A 25,356-nucleotide genomic window follows, 5' to 3' on the forward strand; every position below is an offset into this window, starting at 1 on the left:
AATGTTTTTTTATTCATCATCACTTTATATTGCACCAAATATTAAAAAAAAAGCTTTAAAATATTTATATTTTTTATATAAAAAAATTCTAATATTTTTTAGTGTTTATTATAATGGGAAAGTATGATAAAAACATTCCTTTTCATCAATAGAAAATGTAAGCGTTTTTAAGCAAAAATGAATTAAAAAAACATTTTCTTAAAAATATATTAACTATAAAATACTTTTTTTTTATTTATGAAATAAGTCAAGACTCAGTTAATATTCCTAATTTTCATTGTTTGAGCAAGTATAGCACTTTTATTTGGGCCTAATAATCTTCTACCGACACCGTGGCCAATAATTGGCCCAATGATTTTTTAGGTCTCGCCATCCATAATTTTTGCCCGTTGTTTCTAGTAAGGGTTCGTTTTAGTAGTGAGTGTAAAATATTTGGATATTTAATCTTCTTCTTTGTATAAAACATCGTTGTGATAAAACAAAATATCTTTCATAATTTATAAATTTCTATCCTACATAACACTAAGGCGAGCAAACTGGAGCTCGGCTCGATTTATACGGGCTCAACTCAAGCTCACTCAAGTCTATAGAGTTGAGCCCCATATTTAATTATGGGCTCGAGCCCAGACTCAAATTTATTTATTTTTTAATAAATAAATAAATATACTATATATATATATATATATATATATATATATATTATTACTAGCTCGTTTGGCTTAACGAGCCATCAAACTAGGGATATAAACGAATCGAATAGTATTAAACTCGAGTTCAACTCGTTTAAGTTATATTCGGACTTGAGCTCGGCTCAAGCTCGAATCGAATTTTTATGATAAGGCTCGAGCTTAGCTCGTTTGGGAATTACCAAGCTCGCGAATAGTTCGAGTTCGGCTTGTTATTAGCTCGATTATCATAGTTAACAAGCAAAACTCGCTAAACAAGTTCGGGCTCATTTTTCAGACTTGTTTTATAACACATTTTTTTTGTTCATTTTAAAATTCGTTTTGCAGGCTCGTTAAGAGAGCTCGAAAACTTATTTGAATAAATATTAAATAGACCTAGCAACTAAAATAATATAAACTCAACACATGTTCATGAGTCAAGCTCATTGTAAGCCGAGCTTGAGCCTTTTAAAAGAGTCGAGCTCGAGCTCGAGCTCGAGCTCGTGAACCTTTAAACGAACATGTTTACAAGCTCACGAGCCGAATATTCTTAAACTCAAGTTCGGCTCGATTAAACTGTCGAGCTCAAAATCAAGCTCAAGCTTGGCTCGATAAGATAAACGAACGAACTCCAACAAGTTTTTTACCGGAACTCTGAATAGCTTATGGATCGTTTGGTTCATTTACATCCCTACATCGAGCCAGTAATAATTAAACTTGAGCTCGACTCGATTTTTAATCAAAACAATTTGAGCTAGATCATTTTGAGTTTAATTAATTTCGAGTTCGAGTCAAGTTTTGATCAAATTACTCGTGAACGGTTCATGAATGTCTCATTTGCTCCCTTACATAAGATTGATAAAACTGAAGGGTTTGTCTCCGAAACTATGGTGTTGCGGTAGGATATCTAAATTATTACTCAGGTACTCATAATTCGATTCCTAACTATATCATATTTGTAGAAATTATTTCTTCAAATAGAGAATACAATTAAAAAATATTAGACTTTTGATTTAACTTAACGATGGATAATTTTTTTTTATAAAACCGAATCAATCTCTCAGAAATAATGCTAACTAATTTATTATTATTATTATTATTATTTAATAATACCGAAGGATTTGAGATCATCGAGGTCTCCCCTGTTTCACCATCCTTGCATGAAATGAACGGACGTAAGGAGAATTAGTGGGGTCCGGTCCAGATAATAAATTCGTTAATTACGAGTCGAGCAACGGGCCGAATTCCAGGCTGGTGTGCGGGTCCAACCACGAGGGCGCGGCCGGCATCCTCGTGGGTGGACCCTGCTGGTTGTTGTCTCAATTCGGCCGCGTAGACCAAGCGTTACGTTTAGTTCCGTTGCGCTGATTTATGTTACGACACTTCATGAATCCCCTTCTCGCACTGGCAGGCGCTTTCTCTTTCTCTATAAAAATCGCGATCAGCTGCTCTGCCCTCGTCCTCAAAACGCTCGCATCCCAAGCCGCATCGTTGCAGTAGAAGAGAAGGAGATTGCCTTCTGAGAGGTTTCTTGCTCGCTCCCCGCCCGACGCTTGTAAGATACTGCGGATATCGCCAGGCCTCGGGGCGTTCGTCTAGCTAGGAGTTGGCGTTCCGTGGACCGTCTTTGATTCGATCAAGAGTGAGAGTGATGGCTCGGGCCCTTTCTTTTGGTTTGATGGCGGTCATAGCGGCAGTCGCTTTCGACCTGGCGCTAACGCCGGTCGTCCGGGCGGTTTCTCCCGCGCCGGCGCCGGCACCGACCAGTGACGGTGAGTGCCGCTTTTCCCACTTTGGTATTTTTCTCACATGTTTGCCATCCGATTTCTTCGAATCACAAAGTTATTAATTCCCCTAGAACAAACAGATGATTATATCTCCTTGAGTCACCTTGTCGCGGACAATTCATAGATTTAGGCTTAAAATGGTAAATGAAAGAATGACGCCCGAAGGATCATTAAGTTTAATTTCTAACATTAAATGATTTTGCAGGAGTATCAGTCGACCAAGGGATTGCTTACCTTCTTATGCTGGTGGCGCTGGTGCTCACCTATCTCATCCACCCCTTGGACGCCTCCTCCCCGTACAAGCTCTTCTGAGGACGATCAACTCATGGCTTTCAGTAGTAGCGGTCCACCGACAGAGAGAATGCTTTCGTTTTTCGTTTTTATTTTTGTGCCGTGTGGGTGTAGTGAGGTCTCATTTGGATTATTCTTTTGCTGCTCTTAATTCCTTTGTGTTGTAGGATTTTATTCCATTCATGTGTTTATTAGTTACCCATCCACTCCTGCTTTTATCTCTCAGTTCTTCGTGATGTTATATGTCTCATGTGCCGACCTATCAGTGTTTTGGTAGGGGATCACATTATATCTAATGTAAATTCATTAACTCGATTCAAAATATGAATTTTATTTAAAATCAATGGATTCTTTTCTTTTTCATCTTGATTTTGAGGAGAATAACCGAACAGATGCTTTTCAAAAAGCAAAGTGGCATCCGATGCTGGAGCATAGGAAAACGCATAGAGACTGGGAATCGGGTACCCGCACCTTGAGATCGAGACGTGGTTTATGAATCAGCGTGCCCTCTGTGGAGAAGATACTTGACTACTTCGTAAAAGGAAATAACAATTCCAACAGAAGGCCCTGCACGAGCGACACGCGGCCCTACGCCTGTGAAAAGCCCCTTTGCTCCTTCATTCCTGCAGCATACTCATGTTGAGGCGGTGTGATTGAACATTTTATGGTTTTTAAACTTTGCTAAGTGGAAGTTATCATAGCATCTAGTTAAATGTTTAAAGGATCGCCTTTGAAAATATTGCATGCATATATAGATCGACTAAAATGACAAACAAACCTCCAAACTTGTAATAGTGTATTCCTTGTGGTTGTCATGAGCATTTTTTCTGGATCATTCTGAAACAGCATCAGAATTTCATGTTAGAGGGTGCAGGATCAAAGGTTCATAGGACAATCAGAGAAACTGCATCAGGTGTTTGCACATCCGAGAAGATGAGTTTCTGAAAACGCATTTTTATGATGGAAGAATGTCCTACCTCTATTTGCCTACGAGTCTTTGCAACATCCAGAGGGCATGTGGCAGCAGCGGCAAGACTGCCTGCAACATATCCAGCTAAAAAATTTGCCCCAAGAACATGGAATGCATTGCCATCCTCTACCATCCCAAGTAACCGTCTTCGAGTCTGCAAATATTAACATTCCAAAAGTACAATGTTAACATCATAACAATGTTAACGTCATCTCAGCAACAAACTATAGGTTGGTTTTGCTTCATATAAGATGATGAAAATGTTAACAAGAGCTATGTCTCACTGGCTCAAGGGTCGACCAGCAAATAGCAGAGAATGGAACATCACGGGCGAGCTGTGCTCCTGCACCCATCCACAGCACACGGTACCCTTGCACTGCAATGATCAATTAACAGGTCAAGTAATCAATTTTCAAAGAATAAAAAGTTTAGTATTTTGAATGCCCACCAAGAAAGAACTTGACCAGCTTAAAAGCTGTAGTTTGTTTCAGTGGAGGCACAAATAATCTTTGGAACTACCAGAGAGAGGCCAATAACATACTTTTCTCGAGGTAAGTATTGCTCCTGCCTGGTGAAAGAACACCGAGAAGAGTTGTCCACATTCCTGGTAACTTGCTACCGGTTTGAGATGATTTAAAGGCCTGTAGACCAGCATAGCAATTTTCTAGATTCTCAAACGACAGATCATCATGTCCGTGAGAAGAAAAGAATTAACTCTACACAGTTGCAAGTGGAAGAGAATCATTTACAACAGATGAGCACAAATTTGCTAGAAATTCTAGGACCAAACCAAGAACAACGGTTGATAGAAAATCTCTAACCAACATAGGATGATAGAAAATCACTTTAAATTGAAAAGCTATGCCAATGCATTAGTCCCTAAACTGACTCACATAAAAGTATACAGAGTTCATGAGTGCCTTCTGGAAAGATTGACATTAGCAAGAGCTTGGATAGCAAGAGTTCCACATACTGCATAAAGCAAAATGTATCATGTCATAATACCAAGGGAACCAACATGTTACCAGCATACTTGACTGTCTTGCTAATCAGATCAAAATTTATTGCGTGGTAGACCATTGAATGCAATGCGTGCTTATATACTTGCACATATTGCATAAAAAGTTGGCAGCATAGATTAAAAAAAAATTGAAAGATTTTTTAAAATACTAAATAAATAAAAATAAATTAAAAAAGGACAGAGGTACCTAATAGAAAATCTGAACATGTTAAAAATGTTGTGCCGCAAGTATAAAGAAAAGGCGATATTTGCAAGTTGAAGTTTCCAAGAAAAAGAAACTTTTCACCATATGCAGCATATTCAAAAGCAAGATACCTGCATACGTGTTCTTGCCAGCTCAATAGGAGAGCAAGCAAGGCATGCCAATGTTCGGGCAGCTGAGCCAGCAAGCAAAGGAACATACGGTGTTAGCTCAGGTTTATGTAGGGAAGTAATATTTTCCATCCAATTACGGAAGATGTCATAGCAAGGTAGATAGATTCCCACCTGTTAGCAAGACATTATGAATCGATAAAAAATCAAGCAACACAACTATAGATAACAATAAAAACAAAACTCTTCTGAGTACACAATTGTTGCATCACAAAAGTTGTGCAAAAAATATATATATATATATATATATTTAGTCATAAAAGTGGGGGATATGCAAAGATGATAAGTGAAGGAAATGAACAATAGAAGGTTATTTATTATACACCGCCACAAATCTTTTTGGCTATATTCTTTTGTTCCTTTAGTTAATTCTACGAAAGATGTTAGGTTATATTGCTAGTAATACCCCATGTTTTAAATAAATTAGAATAATGCCGACCAAATATGATACCAACTTTCAGGGCCTAATGCAATCCCCATGCTTTTTCTCATTTATACTTGGGTTGGCATTGAAAATGTTCTTTAGAAAAGATATGTGCATGTTCCTCAAAAGAAGATTGCAACTTACCTGATAATGGGCTTAGAGTTGAGATACATAAGAAAGATTCACAAGTGAATGGAAACCAAAGTTGAGTAAACTGCATGAATACCATCAAATTCAAAATTGAATATCAAATGACGACACTCATGTTAATCTCTTCTAGAGGTGACACATAGCACATCTTGATCACTCTGATATTCGAGTAGGAAGACAATGATTTAATACATATTTTTTTTCCTATTTATCATTTTATATTTAGCACGATTGGGCCTACACTCCTTGGATAGCAGAAATTATACTGATATTTTGTAAAATCCCAAATATTTGTTTTTTGCAATAGGAATAATGGATAACACCAAAAATTTCAACCAATGAACAAAAACACTATTACACTTATACTTTGCTGTAATCATGACAAAACATTGCCGTTTATGAAGTTGCAGGACAGACATATTGTTGTTTTTCTGACTGACACTGACTAAAACTAACGCACATCTGAAGCAAAAGATATTGTTGAACAGGACAAGCAAAGCCAAGAAGGGATTATGAACTATCATTGAAACTTACAGTTGGAACAGCCAACACAAGACTTGCATTAGTACCCCTCCACAATCTAGCATATCCTTCCTGCAAAAATTTTATCTCATAACTAGAAGTACATTGACAACTAATTGAAAATTAGTAAGTTACCAACAAAAAATAAAGAAGACATGGAAATCTTATAAAAAATAGTGCGAGTTGATCTTAGACACATTCCTCACCTGCTTAATCACCTTGTAGAACACGTCAAATGTTCCCCTGTACCTGGAACAATCGGGAGAACAACCTGAACCATATCTCCCACCATATATATAAGAAGGGTAGCAACAGATATCCGTGCAAACCTTCAAAGATCAAATTGCCACTAAATCAGAATTAATAATCCACATAAAGCACAGGAAATGAATGCAGCATGGTTTAAGCATCATTGTTTGACCCATTGAGCATTTTCAGAATAGCGAATTGATCAACAGAATATCTCCTGTTGGGGTCGACTCTGAAAAATAAAAGTGGGTTTATATTGGATGCTCACCTGAACCCATCAACAAACACTGTGAGGGAGGGGCAAAAGTTTGTTGTCACACATAAAAAACAACTTTTCAGAAAAGATAGATATAGAATCAGAACACGAGGAGTATTCACATTGGTGTATGTTGCATAAGCTTGATTACAAAGCCATTAGAACCGACAAAACTGGATATTTATGCCTGGTTCCAGATGAACTTAAAAGTGAATTCAGACAAAATTTATCTTATCTACTTTATTCAAAAAGGCATTCAGGAGGATGCGTGTGTGCCAACTGCAGAGACCCAAAAACATCTATTATATCCAAAAATACCCTAGCAGAGAAATGTAAACTTACTTTCAAGGTTGAAATTCTTCAATTCATTTCTTGGATAACATATTTGATAGGGATCTGAAAACATAATGATTGGTTTCTTCTTCATTAGGCATTCAAAATTTGTGCCTTCATTTTCAACATCATAACAAATGCTCTTAATGAAAATTCCAACAACTTCAAGAGTTATCTACTTTAACGACAAAAAGAAAGTATTGTATTGCTCTTGACTCTCCAAATAAAAACCAGGGATTCAAATGAACATTTGCATTCATAGACAAGAAATTCCCAAGTAAATGGCATCGCTAATCATCATTCCCTTGATTGAGCTTTGTGTAAGGCTGTATCTCTAGTCAAACAACTTACACCAAACGCATGAAAATTTAGTTGATGATGTAATACACTTTTGCTCCTTTTGATACAAGTGGCAGAGTACAAGTAGGCAAACCTTTGCCAAAAATTCAATAGAGACAAACTCCTTGCTTGCATCTATATGACAATTTCTCAGAACTTCTATAACTGCTTGCTTGATCTTCACCATAAGAAACTTAGTGCAACATGGCTCACTTCTCATAGATAAAATTTTAGTACAATAGATGCAAGTTGTAAAGAAGAACAATAGAGACAATGCTTATGGTTATTTTTCACTGGATAAAAAATATAGTGCAGTCCTTTATATTCAGTAAGTTAATATTTCACAGAATTTTCTCAGTGACTTGAGGATATTCGGATAAACTGGAAACAATGACAAAATACAAATACAAATGAAGAACACTATAAGCAAGGCACCTAGGTGTTGTGTCATAGTGTAACCTGATGGTATGGCACTCCACCTGCTTGTGCTTGCAACCTTGTCTACACAAAAAGAAAGAAAAAAAAGAAACAGAAACATCAGGGTTTGGAAAATTTATGATTAGATACACTAAAATATTCATATAACGGGTTTAGAAACAAGCATCTTAAAATACACCCATCTAGCATAATATTCGACCACAGGCAAGTTGACAACATTTTCTTATGCATGAATATACACTATACAGGAAGAGAAGTTTTTTTTTTTTCAGAAAATTTCCGATGGTAGAACTGGAAACGAGACAAAATAAACAAGTCTAATCGGTAGCATTTGTGTTTAAAACAGCCATATCGGAAAACATTAGTTTTTGTTCAACAAAATGTACTACTACACTGCCCGTACTCAATTCTACAAACAATACGGATTTTACAACTCTTACTCTGTTAAATCAACTGTGGGAATCCATTGTTGACCAAGATGTTCTTTCATGAAAAAAAATTATGTTCGATAGATACACAATCCTTTATTATGAAAAAAAAAAATCGTATAGCAGAAATAGAACTCTTTCTTTCGCCATAGTACCATATGATTTAGGATCCGCCAGTGATGCATCAAAAACCAAAACGGCAACAAAATCGGTGATTCATTTTCTTAACCTCGTATCTAACTCAGCGTAACCCAGACAAAAACCTTATTTTCCGGAGCAAGGAAGCCCTAGAAAAAATACGAAGAGAATATAGATAGATATGGAAAGCCGGCCTTTGTTTTGAATTCAGGATTCGAAGGGAAAGAGGGGAATGCTCGAATGGATCAGATATATCACCTTAGCGACGTCAAGGGGATTGACGATGATGGCGGAGACGACGGCAGCGCCGGCAGCGGAGAAGGCGCGCTCAGCGAAGCTCATGTCGGCGTCGGAGGAGGATAATCGGCGAAAAGGAGAAGTCGAGGAGGATGGCTCTGCCATCGTCTATGGAAGGAAGAGACATCGATCGACAGATGGCATGAGATTCTTTCCTTCTTCCCCATCCATCGCACTGGAATATGTAACCAACTCGGAATTGAACGGCGGTGAGTGAGGTAGGTCTGACTCGGTTTGCACCGGGAATGGACTTTGTATTTATCTCACTTGCGTGGCCGTGACGATGCTATTGCGGCTAACGACGATTCGAGAACACAGACGTGGAACGGTTCTGGGTAAAATTAAAAAGGAGTCGTCTTTTTTTTTCTTCCCCATTGCTCCCATTTCAATATTTTTTATTATTATTTTGGCAAACGTCGTGCGCTCATTGGTTGGTAGCTAGACGATTGTAACCAATAATATACCCTCGAATGACGTCAAAGCGGCCAAATCACCTGTCTCTATTAAAACGGGAGACAGCGCTTTCTCAACAAATAATGGAGTCTCGTGGATTATCTGTAAACCATGGGATCAGTCTCTGATGGTATTTTCTGTTTCGTCAATACAGGCGATTAAGTTTCGTCGGTCTTCTCTTTAACGTGGTCTCATCACGTCATTTATTCACTACTATTTTTTTATCCATTTCCCTCGCTCTCCCTCTTCGAGTCGGCCACAAAGCGGTGGTTCGCTTTCGAGGACGGGGTTCGAACCCTAACCCAGCGTTCTTCGCATTCTTGTTTTCCATGAGATGGGAGATGGAGATGGAGGAGGTGGAGGCAGTTCTTGAGCGGATCTCGGACCTCCATGACAAGATCAGCGACGCCATCCACACTATCTCGCGCGCTCACTTCCTCCGCTTGGTTAAGGACTCCCGCGGAGGAAGGGACCAGCCGCCGCTGGTAGCTAAAGAGGTTGATTGTGAGGGAGATGGGAAGGGCGGGTTTGTATACGTCAAGGATTTTGGGGTGGAAGTTGAGGACGAAGGCGCGGCGATGGAGGAGGCCAGGAGCCTCAACGCCATCCGCACTGCGCTGGAGAACCTCGAGGACCAGCTTGAGTTCTTTCATGTCAGTTCTGCTACTTTCGGATGTTGAATTTTCTTGTTTTCCCCTTTCTTCTTTGTCGTTTTAATTCGTATGCATGCTGGAACCGAAGAGATGCATTTCAGTTTGTTTGCGATCGTAATATCGTTTTTATTAATTGATTGAAGTTTGATGCGTATAATTTTTCATTATATTCTCATTTATTTGGTAGATCCAAGAGAGTTTCGACAATATACTGCTCACAGTACGATTTCTCATTAGAGCAATTTGCAATTATAATTTTGAATGTCGAATTCAATAGTTGGCTGCCTATCGGATATTTGTTCGTTGTTTATTTTTAATTGATTCCATTTCAATTCTTTGTCTTTGCCTTATCGATTTTAATTTAACCCTCTCAAGTCATTTAGACTTTGCAATTCTTCGTAACCATTGAGGTTCCTCAATAATGAAGGTTCCTTTGGAACAATATCTGGAGTAAATTTCACTCATATTATGAATAAAGTAAAAGGGGGAAAAAAGAGAAAAAGTCAAGGAAATCACTTTAACGTTTGGATATTTGTTAATTATAGCTGATACTGTGCATTGAACTATATGATTATAGCTAGCTGTAAAGTACGCATTGCGTTATTAAATTAGATGATAAGCAGTTCCATTTCATGACTAACTTGTCATTTCTGGTATGCGCATAGCTTTTCAGAAGGTTATTGTAACTTGCTTTATTTCAAGATGTAAGTACTGTGATTTGTAGTACTAAGGAGTTTTCATTATATATGTCTCTCTTTTCTCGCCCCGCCTTTTTGTATCTAAAACATCAAGGTTTTCATTATCCTTAATACCAAATTCTCTAATGACCATGCGGCCTCGCTCAAGGTTCTTAGTTAATCAATGTAATATCTCTTAGAGTCAAAGTTAACCTTTGTTTTCAATGTTGTGATAAATCATCAGCTTTACCTCAGTTTTATTGTGATGATCATGAAGCTTCTTAGTTTTATATTCTGCGTATGTTGTGCGGGAGTATGTTGTGCAATAGTTACTCTCAAAAAAATTGGAATTCTCATTTCTCTTGTTCTTTGAGCCCATTCTGATATTTGATACATTGTCTTCATCAACTTGAAAATTGAATGACTTTTCATTCAATTGTTTTCCATTGTACAAAATAATTGGTTAATGTTTCTGTAATAAGTTACATAATTAAAGATATGACCCTCCTGTCAGTTATTGAAAAAAACGTGCAGGATTTTTGGCCATTGGTGATTCTATCATTTCACCTGATTTTATAGTATTTCATAATGTATTACATAGCAGATTTTTGGCCATTGGTGATTCTATCATTTCACCTGATTTTATAGTATTTCATAATGTATTACATATGCTGTGCTTTGGCTAACCTGGTGCACATTTACTCAGACTGTACAATCACAACAGCGTGCTGAACGAGTTGCTGCTATTGCACGATTAGAACAAAGCCGTGTCATCCTTGCAAAGAGATTAGCTGATCATCGTGGAAAGAAGTATAAAGTCATTGAAGATGCTCTGGCATTTGTAGGTGATGTGCATGATATGGGTAATTTTGGCAGACCAGATTTCCTTTCTGAAAATGAAATTACAGGGAGCCAGTTAGGCAAGAATTTGGAAGGCAAGGAGGAGAAGCAGCCCAGCATGTTTGTGCAGGTGTTCTTATCGAGCTTTACTGCAGCTAAAAGATCAATCAGATTGGTGGGTTTTCAAGGCATTTTAGGGAATGCAGCTATATTTGCTGTCAGTATGCTTGCTTTTCTGCAACTCAATCGAGTTGCTTGTAATGGTGGAACAGCACAGACACAAGATCGGGCATTCTACAGGAGGAGAAATGAAAGTGATTTTATGCTTTTGGATAAATCTTCCAAGGGGAACCGATTGAAGCAACTCGATGTTCTGTCCGCTAGGGGATAGGTAGAATAGGATTATCCTTGAATAATGTTTGTAAATCTTTTTTGAAGTAGTTAGGCAGTTTGGAGAGGCAATTATTTCGATTGAAGTTTTTGAAATTTTTTGCCTCTCGATACTTTTATTCATTCTTTTTTTTCATTTTGATTTCCTTTTCCCTGCCCAATTTTTGGAGATGATCATGATATTATGTTTGCACTTTTTAGAATCTGAATGACTGCGTGCCACCTTTATCTCATTGTACTTGTTTGTCAACTTCTCTTATTCAGTTCATATCACACGATCGAGAGAAAATTGGATTACTTGTTTTGGGTTGTGAAATGAATTACTGATTTAATGGTTGCATGACCATGAGTAAAAATTATAATGCCTACAATGTTACTCTCTTTTTTTTCAATTGTTCGATAAGTACTCTCCTTTCTTAAATTGACAGAATACCACTAATATTTGTGAATATCTCAGGTTCCTCATGGGGCCGCCTTTGCTCCAGCCGTATTCAGAAATGGAACTCAGCTTCCACTTAGCGAATCTCATTACCCAGATTATTCGCTATTTTTTTTTGGGAATTTAGTACTTCACAATAGTTGTTTCTTTGCAGTGATTGTTCAGCTTATTAGAATGATATCCCCAACATGCTTTCAGGTAACCAACTAATATACATTATTACTAAGAAGGTTGTGATTCTAACCTCATATGTTTTAGTGTGAGACAGGGTGAGACTGAACTCGCCGACCCTTCAGCAAAATTATGTCAAGTCTACATGCCACTTTACCAAAAAGATAAGACATAGATGGCAACCATTAGATTTCAATTGTGTCGAAGGGAAGAGTTCATTCGAGTTAAGTTGAACTAGCAAAGAGTAGCGGAACAAACACTTCGCTGTATCACTTTTTTTTTCCCAAATTAACTAGAATGGACAGCTAAGGGACAGTGTAGGTAGGAAGGAGAAGAGAACCACAAACTTAACAGAAAAACCCAAACGGAAGAAGGGGGCAATGAGGATCAAAAATAATAAAGGGACAGGTTCATGGTCCTTTAAGTTTTTCCAACCACTTCCGTCTTCCATTGGCATATTCTTCTTAATCATTAGTCTTAATTTTTAACAATGTTTATGCATAACCATCTCCATCTATTTATTTTTTATTCAGTCTCCTTGAATGTCAAAATGAGACATCATTAGTCTAATTCTGAATGGTTGGTGAAACAGAAACCTAGCAATCTTGCTAGATTTCCAATTTTCTTGATCCTGTTACATATCTGACAAAATGAAAAAAATCTACGCGTGTTGCTTAAGAAAACAAAAAAACAACAACATAGGAAAAAATAATTATTCGCCAGTTCTTAAATTTAAAGATCGGGATCATAGTCTGAGCAATTCTACTTGGACAAAAAGTTCCAACTAAAACTAGCGATTCTTATTGCTGAAGCTTCCTGTGGAAAACATATCCTAATTAATCAGCAGAGTCAGAGGTTGTCCATGCCCCTTGTCCCTGTCCTCATCATTTAGCTGCATGCATTCAGCAATAATATTTACCTTGTGATGCCCACCTTCCTTCACCATCCATGGTTTCTTCTTTTGGGAACCAATGGACAGTCCTCATTTCCTCCAAAGTTTTCCAAATCACTTCTGCCCAAGCAACCACTGTATTTTAGATCAGCAGTTTATCAAACATCTTCTGTGCAGTTCAGATAGATCAAAAGAGAATTAATAATCACTAACCATTCATATAATATTAATTAATAATGCATAAAGTAGTGTGGCATGAAACAAAAAAACTTATTTCAGAGTTTGAGAATCACATGAATATTATATTTACGCTAACATTAATTGCTAGCACACCAATAGGTACTTGAAAATGAAGAGCACTAGGAGCTGTCTTTTACTAAGAAGACTGCTTCGCCATCATGAGTTTGAATTTGTTCTTCTTCCACAGCTTAGCCGTGGGGTAAGTGTCAATCTAGGAAGTGGCCCTCCAATGTGTCAAGGCAATGAAGTAGGTGCCAAGTATTATCAGAAAAAAGTCGATTGTTACCAGAAACTTCCAAGTCCAAGCACGAAAGGATCCACACACTGAGACTTAAGCATGCTTCTTCCTCCTCCAGTTGATGATGACTAACAGAAGTTGCTTGCTTCTGAACTAAATTTGACCTCGTGCTCTGGGCAATTGTTTTCTCTCGCAGGTTTAATTCCTCCACTTAAATTTAGTATATCATAAAGATGTCGTTAATACATGTGTCTGTTTTTTTTTTAATGTTAACTCTGAGGAACTTATTTTATTATTCAAGACTAATTCAAGAGAAAGAAAGCAAACTTTTCATCCATTGACTCATGGTCATAAGATAATGATTGATGATTTGATTGCAGTCTAAATTAAGCTTAATTCCGTGAGCAGCAAGGCCGGGTTTTTTCTAATGGAGAAAAGAACTAAATGAAGAGAAAATAAAGGAAATGGTTCCTAATTTATATCTGATGATTTGCCTCCTCGCTTCATTTTCTTCCGAAAGACAATAAATGTGGAATGAGGGACAGGGAAACTGTCTCCTAGTGTCTTTTCTTCCTCATGTGTTTGAGCGTTTCCATCTAAGGAAAGACAAAACAAATAAGACTGGATAGAGTAAAAACTCTTACACATTAGAGACAAACTATCTGCATTGGGTTGGCTTGGCTTGATCCAATCCTACTTGGTCTAGCTTTTTCTTCAGGTTTTGATTTTTCATATGCATGCATCAATTTGTTTCCTTGTGGAATGAATTTTCATAAATATCATAATATCATTCATCCTTTTTTTTTTAATTTATACTTAACGTTCAACAAAATTTATTATTAATTATTAAAGAGATGAGTTATCAAAATGTCTTGCCCGAAGTGTGTGTCGGGGAAGAAGTCCAAGTAAGAAAGTTTTCCAACTTCTTTGAAACGAAGAGGAAAAATTAAAGTAATTTTATTTTTAATCCCATTGGGAATTAAAATTGGATCAAAAATCTAATGAGAACAGTGGAGAAGCCTATCAATTGGACAGTTGACCGAACAACATCAAATAACAAATTTAATCAGAAGCCACGTGTCGGACGATGAATCCAGCTGTCACGCGTGTACACGTGTTCGAAGCCGTTGGAGAGTACAGCCGGAATGAACGACCACACTTGCTTTTAAAATTTTAATGAATATTTTAACAACTAAAATAAAAATAAAGATGTAAATAATCACGGAGCAAAATTGCATCTCATCGCTTACTAGAAAGTTCTTTTTCGAGTTACCAACACCGGAAGAGATTTTAAAAAAGAAATATAAAAAAAGACGAAATTAGAAAAACAAAATAAATAAAAGGCAAGAAGATATTTTCGATCCAAAACAAGAGTGGTCGGCGAATCGGCGTCCGGCGGCGAAACTGCGACGAATGGTTCTGGTTCAGATGGCGGCGGGGAGGAGCTCGTTAGCGAAGAGGTCGCCGATGTCGGAGAAGAAATCGTCTACTCCGGCGGTGGTGCCGAGGTCGAGGTCGCCAGAGCCGAGTAGGAACTCGTCGCTCAAATCCTCGGCTACGAAGGAGATCGGCGTCGAGTCGTCGTCAAAGAAGCCGAGCGGAAAAGCCCCTTGTACGCCGAAGAGGTCGTCGAACATTGTTTCTCTGTCGTCCGGGAGCAGAAATCCGCCCGGCTCCGCAGGAGAGATTCCCGCGGCATCGCCAACGGTTGTAGTCGGTGGATCCTCCGCTTGCTTGGTGGTGGTGGAGGAGGAGGAGGAGGAGGAGGAGGGAGAGGAAGGAGAAGAGTGGCGGAGGACGGAGGTCGGCGAGTAGAGGTTGCGAGCCTCGTCGGCGGCGGTGTCGCACTCGCTTAAGACTGAGGAGAGGTTGTTCTCCGATAGGATCTTCTTCGCCGTCGGAAGGGTCTCGTAGGCGTTAGTATTAGCATCGCCCACCTCCGGTGGCCGCGCGAAGTTTGTAATAGCGTCGGCCCCACGGAGTCGGATGGCGGCGGAGTCGTACACCTTGGCTGCCTCCTCGGCGGTTTCGTACGTGCCGAGCCACACCCGCACTCGCCTCCAAGGGTCTCGTATCTCCGCCGCGTACTTCCCCCACGCTCGCCGGCGGACGCCGCGGAACCTCGGCACGTTCCCGTCTCCGCCTCCGACCACCTTAGATCCGGCCTTTCTCTTCCTCGGGGCGGCGGCGACCTTCGAGGTCTTGACCCTTCCTGCCTCGCCTTCCGCCGGCGCTTCGGCGCCGGCGGCCTGGAGGGCCTCCAGCCGGATCTCGTGCACATGCCTGAGGACGCGGCGTCGGGGGTGGCCGCAGTAAACATCGTCGCTCGACGAGTCGGTGGCGTCGCAGTCGTCGAAGAAGACGCGCACCGTGCGCGGACGCGGCGCTGCGTCCGCAGGGCGACGCCTAGGCTTCCCGGCCACCACCTTGGCCGTCACCAGGACGTGCTCCGTCCGCTTCACCGGAATTAAAGACGCCGCCGCATCCACGTTCATGTCCATGCTCTGTTTTCTACTCTGTTCGCATCTATTCCCCTACTACTCACCTGCATCCAACACACCAAAACCCACCATCTATTAAAAAAATATATATTCAATCTCTTCAGCCTCAACAACAACAACAAATTTATCCCTCAAATTCCACACTCAAACGCTGATTTAAAAAACAAAACCAAAAAAAAAAGACAAAGAAAGGATACAGCAAAACCCAAAGAGTAAAAAGCAACAAGACTGAGACAGATCCCAAAGAAAGTGAAGAACACAAAGGGGAAAGAAAGAAGAATGAGTTCTAGTGTTCTACCTCCAAGAACCAAAGCCCTAAGACCTTGAATACGTTCCAGAGAAGGTCGAGCTTCCAGATTCTAGAAATTAAATTAAACCTCAAGAAAAATCAAACACTGAATAGAAAAAGGTGGAGAGAGAGAAGAGAAGAGAAGAGACAGAGGACAAAGTCGGAGGAGGCGGATAGTACCGGGACTTGCTGTTTTATAGGATCCCTGATCCATCCATCTCCAATTCCACAACCCAGCCGCAGCGCTCCAGTAATGCCTTTTCTCCTTACTTTTTATTGCCTCTTTTATAAAACCGCAATGCCATGTATTAATTAAATATATTTTATTCTTTTTCTTAACTATTGCCACTTTTTAAGAAAATTATTTATTCTTTTCTCCCCTACACGACCACGTGTTTAACAATAATGATTATAATATTAACGTAAATAAGAAAGAATAATATAATATTTTGATTTTCTACGTTCCAAAATATAAGCATTCAACATCCCTTTAAATTCTTCTCGCCAATTTTCCAACCTCCCATTCTCCTCCTTCCTAACAATACGATCAACGACTATTTCTTTTTCACAATTGGAAATTGTCAATGAATGGACATTTCTTAATGCACTTTTAATATTTTACTTGCGATCGTTCAAATTGACGCAATTCGCATTTTAACCTCATCGATCGACGCCAATTTCATGTGCATCGATGTCTAAAATAATCAAACGACAACAACTAAATTTTATAACCCAATGCACGCACTAAACCCGAGCCTTTTAATTTAATCCGTCGAAACAAAAAATTTAACAGATTCTTCGGGTGCTGCGCCGGTGTGCTTACCGCGACCGCCTTACGATCGTGATCACGGCGACGGATGTGTGAAAATACACCCAATTAGGAAACCTATTTGGTAAAATTTCATATAAACACCAAATTTTTCCCTTTTTTTAAATGACTACCGCAAATCTCAAATTTGTCGAGGTATATCACAAAATCTTTAAATTCTTGAATATTTTATAACCTAACTACTGGCTTCATTATCTACCTTGACAAAAAGTTGAAGTGACATATGATATTTTTGTCAGGTAATTAATAATATTAATGATTGAAGGGTGAAATAATAATAATTTACAAAGTTTAGAGATATTGATTATTTTAATTTACTATTATTTGGATTTACATGGACAATTTAAAAATAAAAAAAATGGAGAGTAAATTTATGCTTATTGTGCATTTCCAACTTTAATTGACACATAATTAATGGCGAGAAGTTAATTGTGAGATGAAAGACCTTAATTGTCAACCCAATTCATTTATACATGTCATCAATTAAATTTTTGTTCAGCGTTTGTTGTTCATTTTAAAAAAGAGAATAATTAGATCCCAATAATGGAATGATTTAGAAGATTTCCTTGGTGTACGAGAATAAATAGATCGTGGAAGATTTGGCTGATAGGTTGAGTTGTCGGATTTAGATCACAGTCACGCGTATCTCATACATGATCGTTTAGTATTTAATCAATTCACTTCACTATTTTTCAAAGATTGACCTGCGGACCGATCAGGAATCCCTGGACCGGCTCATTTTCTATGGTGGATCGATTTATCTCTTCAGGGTCTAGTGGGATCACGTGATAACCTCGAAGAAGGTTAATGTAGAAGTCAAAGTTTAAGAAGAGTTAATATCACGAGTCAAGACAGTGAAAGCTTGTTTGACCGGCCCATTTGGCCGGTCGAATATCGGATCCTAAAGTCTTTCGACACACATAGGTCATGGCACTGAAAGCTTGTCTGATCAGACCATTTGACCGGTCGAATCTCCGGCTCTAAAGCCTTTTGAAATACATGAGCTGTAACAACTCGATATCCTTTGGAGCCCATCCCTCCTTGGACACACGGAGATAATACAGTTAATAAGCTCGGCTAAGTGCTCTCGTTGATCGGACGCATGTCCGATTGGACATATGGTTCACCCGTGCTTTCTGTCCAAACAAGAAAATCGAGCGAATGTCGAATCACCAATTGTACTCATCAAAATCGATAGGGCGGGCTCTTACGAGTGAGGGCCAGTCGGACATAATAGGGACTTGGTCGACTTACCAGGTAGTTTATTGTGGGCTTCGTAGTCCAATGACCTAATATTTATTTTGGCATTTTGTGTCACCGAGGACAGAAGATATTTTATATGCAAACTATACTTTCAAATTTTCCAGCCTATAAATCACAAAGATTATCGATCTATTTTAGGAAATGTGTCGAAGTCTCTTTATTGCTTGTTCTTTTTTTAGAAGTATTTTGAGATCCGTACATAGATACAACATTGACAATATAGAAAGAGGTATTTATCTATAGGTACAAGTACACAACGCTACACCATCACACAAACTTATTTGCTACGATTCATTCCATTATTCATCTACTTGACTCGATCACTAATTTAGACATCAAAAAACATGCACTGAGATTTCTTCCCTGACTCAATTACTAATATTCCTTTTAACATATAAGGCATTGAGAAATCGACTCAATTACTAATATTCCTTTTAACATACAAGGCATTGAGAAATCTTCATTTGGTTAATATCGTACGTAGCCAAGTTCCCAATCAATTATATATATATATATATATTAGAAAAGAGTGAAAATTTAGAAATATTTACGATATGATTTACAAATCATGCAATTCGAACTGACATTACAATTTACAATTTGAGTCTATTATACCTATTTTTTCTTTTTAAAATAATTATGAATACAGTCATTTATCAGGTTACTCCAACCGTTGCATTGTTATGTTTTGGCAGCACGTGTTCTATTAGACTAGGTAAAATCCTAGTGAGTTTTTTTATAAGCTTTCGATCGAAGTAAAATAAATAACTAGATCAATTTTCCAGTTAATTAGATTATATAATCAAATAAATAAAATGGCATTCACGTGTTAGTCGACACGCGTCGCGGAGACTGACGGACCTAAAATATATTCATCTAACTCTTATAATTATATTCGTCTAATTCCTATAATAATTATAAGAATATTTAAATATTAATTTAACATAATATATTATACAAATATATTCAAAAAAAAAATTATTATTCTCAATATATTAGATCAAATTTATATTTGATAGTATTTTTATAATCAAAAAAATTAGACAAACATATAGGAATTGATTTTATATCATTCCGAATTCTTTAGATTCATCGACCAATTTTAGTTGAACTAATTGATGAATTTTTCAAACAAAATGAAATCGATTCAACTAATTTATTTTTCGAATCGAATTGATTTGAGGATGAGTGTAAAACGGAAAGTGGATATATGATTTGATAATTTTGAAACTATAATATATTCAAATTGATTAGGTATTTTTAAAAACTTATCTACTAGATTCAGTAAAAAGCTATATATCAGCTTTTGACCGAACTAGCGAATAAGTTTTTAAAATATCCAAATCATATATGATCATGTCCGAATGAAGAAAGCTGAAAAGCCGAGGATGGGGTGACCGGATGAAGACCTCGATATTGCAAAACAAAACCAAAACTAGGGAAGAAGTCTCTAGCGTTGGTCCTCCGACGCTCAAGTCAAAATCAGGAAGAGAATGAGTAATCCAGAAAATAGAAAATCTTGCCTTTATCATACCTGGCGTACTCTTTTATACCTTTTTCTATGATCGTTCATCTGCCCTTATTTAATTATATTAATTGTCAGAGGAAGGCTTATTTGTCTTGACTTCCGTACATTGATAATAAATGTAGTGTTGTTCTTTACCTTGACTTCCTCATATTCAATGATAGACGACGTGTTCTTTTTTGCTTTCTTGTCTCCTCCTGTGTAATGTCATTTCTTGTGTCGGATGGGCGGTCCGAGTGGCTCGTTTCTCTGCCGACCAATCCATGATGCCCCGACCGGCCGGATGATGTCCGCTCGGCCACTCCTTTGCTGACCGAGATAGCTGTCAACCCGACGTTGACCGCCTTGACTTTGACTGACATCATGTCAATTGACCCGTTACAGGTGGGCTCTCCCTTATCACTGCATCACAAGCCTCCCCCTCAAGTCTAGTGAAGGAGGCTACAAGTACGACTGACTGGACAACTGGTCCTTGGCGATTTTTACTTCCGATCAGAATGGTCGATCCCTAATTTTCGATTGGCGCATCAACCAATGATGCTCGATTTCTGTCTAACCATGGTCAATGGACGATCGGAGGGTCTCTATGTCGAGCGGGCCAATGAGCGTTGACACTTGGAGAATTCTCCAAACACGCTTCTTCAAGCGGTCTTGGTCATCATTGACAGCACCTATATTTCTCGAAGCCCGTGCAAATCCTTGATAATTATGGCCGAGCACGCAGCCATACCTTTGTAATGAAGCGCATTAAATGCTCCCGATGATCGAATGACACGTGTCTACTGTTGGTCCAATTGACCTCCAGGGTTTCGATCTTTGACAATATGACCAAGGGTTGACCCAAACAGGACTTGATGTTTGAGAGAAAGAAGTCTAGTCAGGATTAGATGACTAGCAAAGGTAAGTCCTAACCAAAGGTTAGGCAAAGTGGAAGTCCCGATGAGTGAAGCCGGGCCCTAGTGAGTGAAGCTAGGTGGAGGAAGTCCTGATGAGTGAAGCCAGACAATGGAAGTGCTAGTGAGTGAAGTTGGGCAACCCTATGAGGTAACCCTAGGTTATACTTGATATCTGTTAATACTGTGTTAACTCAGTATTGTAGGGAAGCTTAGCTAGGTCGACGGGCTACCAGGTAGCCGACACGAAGTCCAGACAGGTCGAAGGGCTGATCGGATGTCTGGCAGGTAAGTGAAGGTAAGTCACTGGAGGGGAGTGACTGTGAGGGCGCGTTCCCGGGAAGGGAACTTAGGCGCCGATCCGACTTAGAACCATTTCGGAACTCTAAGTCGAGATCTTGACTAGATTCCGATCTTGGAGAGATGAAATCTAATTAATACTCTACTTGTTAAACTTGAACTATGCTAACACTTTGTTTTGCAGGATATATGTATTATATATTTGCCTCCGGACTAATGTTTTCTTACAGGAAGGAAGCTGTTGGAAAACTAGGGTTCGGCCGCCTGGGATGGATCCGGGCGCCCGGAGTCAGAAACTTATCCTCATTGTCACCTCGCCACGTGGAACGTCCTGGTTGGCTTAGTTATGTCATGTTCAGGGCGCCCTGAAGGTTCCAAGCGCCCCGAACCTCCTATATAAGGATGGTCAAGGCTGAAGCTTCAATATGAACTCTCAATTCGATCTCTAGTGCTCCTGTGACGCTGCTGACAACACTCTGCTTTTTTATTCTTTATTTTTGTCAGTATTATTTTCTTTATTAACATTCGTGTACTTTAAGTTGTAAACATTTTTGAATTGCTAGTAATTGCCCATCGAAAGCACCAGCGTGTGCAGGCCTTGGAGTAGAAGTCGACACAGACTCCGAACCAAGTAAAAAACCTACTTGTGTCACTTCTTTTTTGTTCATTTCTTTTTCCGCTGTGCACTTACTCTACGAAAATTTTGAATTCGATATTCACCCCCCCCTCCCCTCTATCGAACGCTTACGATCCAACATCTACTACTGCCGCCACATGCCCTATGTGACAGGCGGATATCCATTAGTCCCGAGACGTGCGCCGTTTCGAAATGAACGGCTGGATCTACTTCTAGGTTTTCTTACCGCCGAATCGAACGGTTGAGGTCGATCAGCCGTGAGGTTTATAAACTCACGTGCTTCTCTGATTTCCCCACTTGTCATCCTCATCTTTGTTAGTGAGCATCGCGGCGTCACCGTGTTTTGCGTCTTCTCCGGCAATCTTTAACAATCTCCCTAGTAAGCTTCCATTTCCCTTATCGAATATGCTTAGTGTTCGTAGTGTCGTTTCTTAATCGAATTTCTGGGTTTCCCATCGACTCTTATTTCTCATGGCAAGCTCCTCTCAGCCTCTTGCCTATGTCCCTAAACTCTGTATACATCCTTTGAGTCCAGGTTCGATGGATGCGATGTTGAGAGTTTGAGATATGCTTTTGAAATTCCTTCTGAGTACCAAATTGGCCTTAGACCGTCCGGATAAATCTCCGCCTGGTTTCGTAACATTTTTCAGGGACTAATTTACCGTTGGTATGCAGTTCCCAATCCACCCTTTCTTCTCAGTTGTTTGTAAATATTTTCGTATCTCTTTACATCAACTAGTGTCAAACTCCTTTCAGCTGTTGTGTGGGGTCGTTGTTCTATTCCGCCTGCATGGCATCCCCCTTACTCCCCGACTCTTCTATTAATTTTATTATCTCAAATTGTCTGAGCTGGGGACTTTTCTTTTCCAAGTCTGAGTGGGTCAATTGTTTCATTTGATAAGATGTCATCCTCCAATAAACATTGGAGGGAATACATTTTTTTGTTCGCTTTCTCCAGCGGCCAGACTTCCCGACCAAATGGCAATTAGAAGCGCCGAATCCTCCAGAGCTCAAGAATACAAGAGTTGATCAATATACCTCCACGCAGCTTCATAATTGACCGGACAGAAATACCATATTCACAAATTACTACATGAGGGAGTACTCTACGTGTTCGGTTTGAGCACAATCCGCACAAAACTTCCGTGCAACCTAGGTATACCCTTTCTTGGTTTAACTTTTGAATCTAACTGATTTTTCCATTTCTTTTGCAGCTAAAGTTATGTTACATGCACGTCTGGCTGCCAAAGCCAAGCTCGCGGACATTGAAATCAATGCGGTGGTCGTGGCTGAGTTGGAGAGTCGTGATTTGAAGTCAATCGACTCACAAGAAGACTCGCTCGAAGAGAGCGAGGGAGCACCAGCCCTAGCAAGTGAAGGGATAGCCAACCGGACACCCAACGGTGGAGCGGTTGGTGCATCTAATCCTCCCCCGGCTCAGCTGCCGGTGATTCCGGTTGAGGGGGAGTCGGACTCGTCCTTTTCTGGAGAGCCATTAATAAGCCACAAGAGGCGTTGGGGCGGAGGCTACATACCGCTTCACTTCCTCCGTTGTGTGGACATCCACTAGAACTAGCCTGCGCCTTCCTTCCACCGAGCAGATTGAAACCTCAACGCCAGCTCCCGCCACAGTGACTATTCCCCTTACATCATTTGATCGGACACCATCCTTATCAGGTCTTCCCTAGGGAATCATTTGCGCACCACCAGTTGCCTTCGTGCCACCATCGCCAAAGATTCAAAAGTCTAGTATCCGGCTGGCGTCATTGTCATGGTCGCCCGGTAGGGCCACCTCGGCCCAATCAGCTCCAAGCAGCCAGTGCCATATAACAGCGGTTATCCATCTTCCGATATAGGAATGATGTGAGTTGGACGGCGCTAAATCACCAGCCCCCGAGCACCATATAATCATTCAAGGGCCGCTCGCACAGATATGGGGGACGCCCGAGCTCGTGCAGTAATCATGCCTCCAGGGGTACTTGCGGACAGCCATACCCAGATGTCCACTGGGGTAAGTTTTTGTATGTGCTTAATTTTCTCTAATCAACTTATAATTTTCTGATTCCTCATAGTATTGGGTAGAGAGTCTGGTCATGTGCCAAAGGCTTACTTTTTTGGCACATGAAGTTAAGCAGTTGCGTGTGCCGATCGGCCAATCATCTTCTTCACAAGCGCAAGTGGAGCAAATGAATGTTGAGATGGCGCAACTAAGGGTTGATCTGGCTAAGAGCACCGAGCAGCTGGAGGCGGAGAAAGGCAAGAGCGCCGAGCAGACGACACAACTGGCTCGTCTTAATGAACAAGCTGCCTCCTATGAGTCAAAAATCCACTAGGCCAACACCAGAAAGCTCCGAGCCATTGAAGATCTAGAAATAAAAAACAAAAAGTATAGGGTGTTGGCTCAGAATTTGAAGGAGGCTGAAGCGACATTGAAGTCCGAGCGAGATGGACGATCGGCTGAGCAGACTACAGCAAAGGCCCAGCTCGACGCTAAGGATGAAGAGATGACCAAATTGAAGGAAGAGCTGGAGGCCTCCCGAGCGGTTCTAGAGACTTATCAGGGAGCCGAGTCGAGTAGGTTTGATCTCATGAAGCAAGCCTATATTCGCTCGGAGGCTTTTAACGAAAAAATCGTCGATCGGGCTCTTCCTCTGTTCGACCTTGCCATCGAAGGGACATTCGGGCAACTTAGAGAAGGTGGCTACCTCCCCGCTGCTCTATCAAGCAAGATCATCAGTCGGGACAAACTGACTACGTCGTTGCCTGATGATGTATTTGATTATCTGGAGTGAGCCAGTTGAGAGTTTTGCCTCTGTAAAAATTTATGTTTAAACGAATGCTTGTCTGTCCGACTAGCCTTTATTTTCTTGTATTTTGATTTTGCAACTCAATTTTCAAGCGTCGCGTAAACTCATGCAGCCTTGTGTTTCTTCCGATCGACAACAGTTTATCTACTTAGCCGATCGATCCATTTTGTTTTCAAGGTCGTCGCTTGACCATTTTAGCGTAGACAAGGATTTAATATCGCCGCTTGACCGCTGATGTAGACAAGGGTTTAAAGTCGCCACTCGACCACTAACATAGACATGGGTTTAAGGTCGCTGCTCGACCGCTAACGTAGACAGGGATTTAAGGTCGCCACTCGACCACTGACGTAGACAAGGGTTCAAGGTCGTCGCTCGGCCGTTGATGACGACAGGAGTTTAAGATCGTCACTCAACCGTTGATGACGACAGGGGTTTAAGGTCACCGCTCGACCGTTGATGACGACAAGGGTTTAAGGTTGTCGCTCGACCGTTGATGTAAACAAGGGTTTATAGTCGCCGCTCGATTTTTAACTTAGCATGATCGCCCCAAGAGTCTAGAAAACATTGGTTTTTATTTCATATTGGCCCTGCATCTAGAAGGTATATACACAAGTACATTTATATTTGCTCACACACCTC

At 39.9% G+C, this 25,356-nt stretch overlaps 4 protein-coding genes across 5 annotated transcripts; 2 read left to right on the top strand and 2 right to left on the bottom strand.

Moving 5' to 3' along the window:
- Window positions 1–1,844: 1,844 nt before the first annotated feature.
- On the top strand, window positions 1,845–3,083 carry LOC122000781 (arabinogalactan protein 16-like). Its single transcript, XM_042555235.1, has 2 exons — window positions 1,845–2,437; window positions 2,658–3,083. Exons 1-2 carry the CDS (start codon window positions 2,317–2,319, stop codon window positions 2,762–2,764), a joined length of 228 nt encoding a protein of 75 aa, XP_042411169.1. The 5' UTR covers window positions 1,845–2,316; the 3' UTR covers window positions 2,765–3,083.
- On the bottom strand, window positions 3,055–8,986 carry LOC122000779 (mitochondrial carrier protein MTM1-like). The gene is made up of 10 exons (XM_042555233.1): window positions 8,642–8,986; window positions 7,839–7,880; window positions 6,409–6,531; window positions 6,215–6,274; window positions 5,050–5,220; window positions 4,255–4,354; window positions 3,998–4,089; window positions 3,721–3,867; window positions 3,522–3,580; window positions 3,055–3,366 (listed from the first exon to the last, which is right to left on the bottom strand). Exons 1-10 carry the CDS (start codon window positions 8,783–8,785, stop codon window positions 3,234–3,236), a joined length of 1,071 nt encoding a protein of 356 aa, XP_042411167.1. The 5' UTR covers window positions 8,786–8,986; the 3' UTR covers window positions 3,055–3,233.
- A 359-nt stretch (window positions 8,987–9,345) lies between these two features.
- Window positions 9,346–11,965, top strand: LOC122000780 (plastid division protein PDV1-like). Its single transcript, XM_042555234.1, has 2 exons — window positions 9,346–9,786; window positions 11,170–11,965. The coding sequence occupies exons 1-2, from the start codon at window positions 9,463–9,465 to the stop codon at window positions 11,692–11,694; spliced, it is 849 nt and encodes a 282-aa protein (XP_042411168.1). The 5' UTR covers window positions 9,346–9,462; the 3' UTR covers window positions 11,695–11,965.
- A 2,920-nt stretch (window positions 11,966–14,885) lies between these two features.
- On the bottom strand, window positions 14,886–16,759 carry LOC122000777 (ethylene-responsive transcription factor CRF4-like). 2 transcript variants are annotated; one of them, XM_042555231.1, is made up of 3 exons: window positions 16,644–16,736; window positions 16,473–16,533; window positions 14,886–16,218 (listed from the first exon to the last, which is right to left on the bottom strand). In XM_042555231.1, exon 3 carries the CDS (start codon window positions 16,172–16,174, stop codon window positions 15,098–15,100), a length of 1,077 nt encoding a protein of 358 aa, XP_042411165.1. In that variant the 5' UTR covers window positions 16,175–16,218; window positions 16,473–16,533; window positions 16,644–16,736; the 3' UTR covers window positions 14,886–15,097. The 2 variants fall into 2 exon arrangements, with proteins under 2 accessions (XP_042411165.1, XP_042411166.1); XM_042555232.1 differs by lacking the exon at window positions 16,473–16,533 and having other exon boundaries at window positions 16,644–16,759.
- Window positions 16,760–25,356: the final 8,597 nt, after the last annotated feature.

The sequence above is a fragment of the Zingiber officinale genome, chromosome 7A (genome assembly GCF_018446385.1).
Source record: "Zingiber officinale cultivar Zhangliang chromosome 7A, Zo_v1.1, whole genome shotgun sequence".
NCBI classification, from domain to species: domain Eukaryota; kingdom Viridiplantae; phylum Streptophyta; class Magnoliopsida; order Zingiberales; family Zingiberaceae; genus Zingiber; species Zingiber officinale.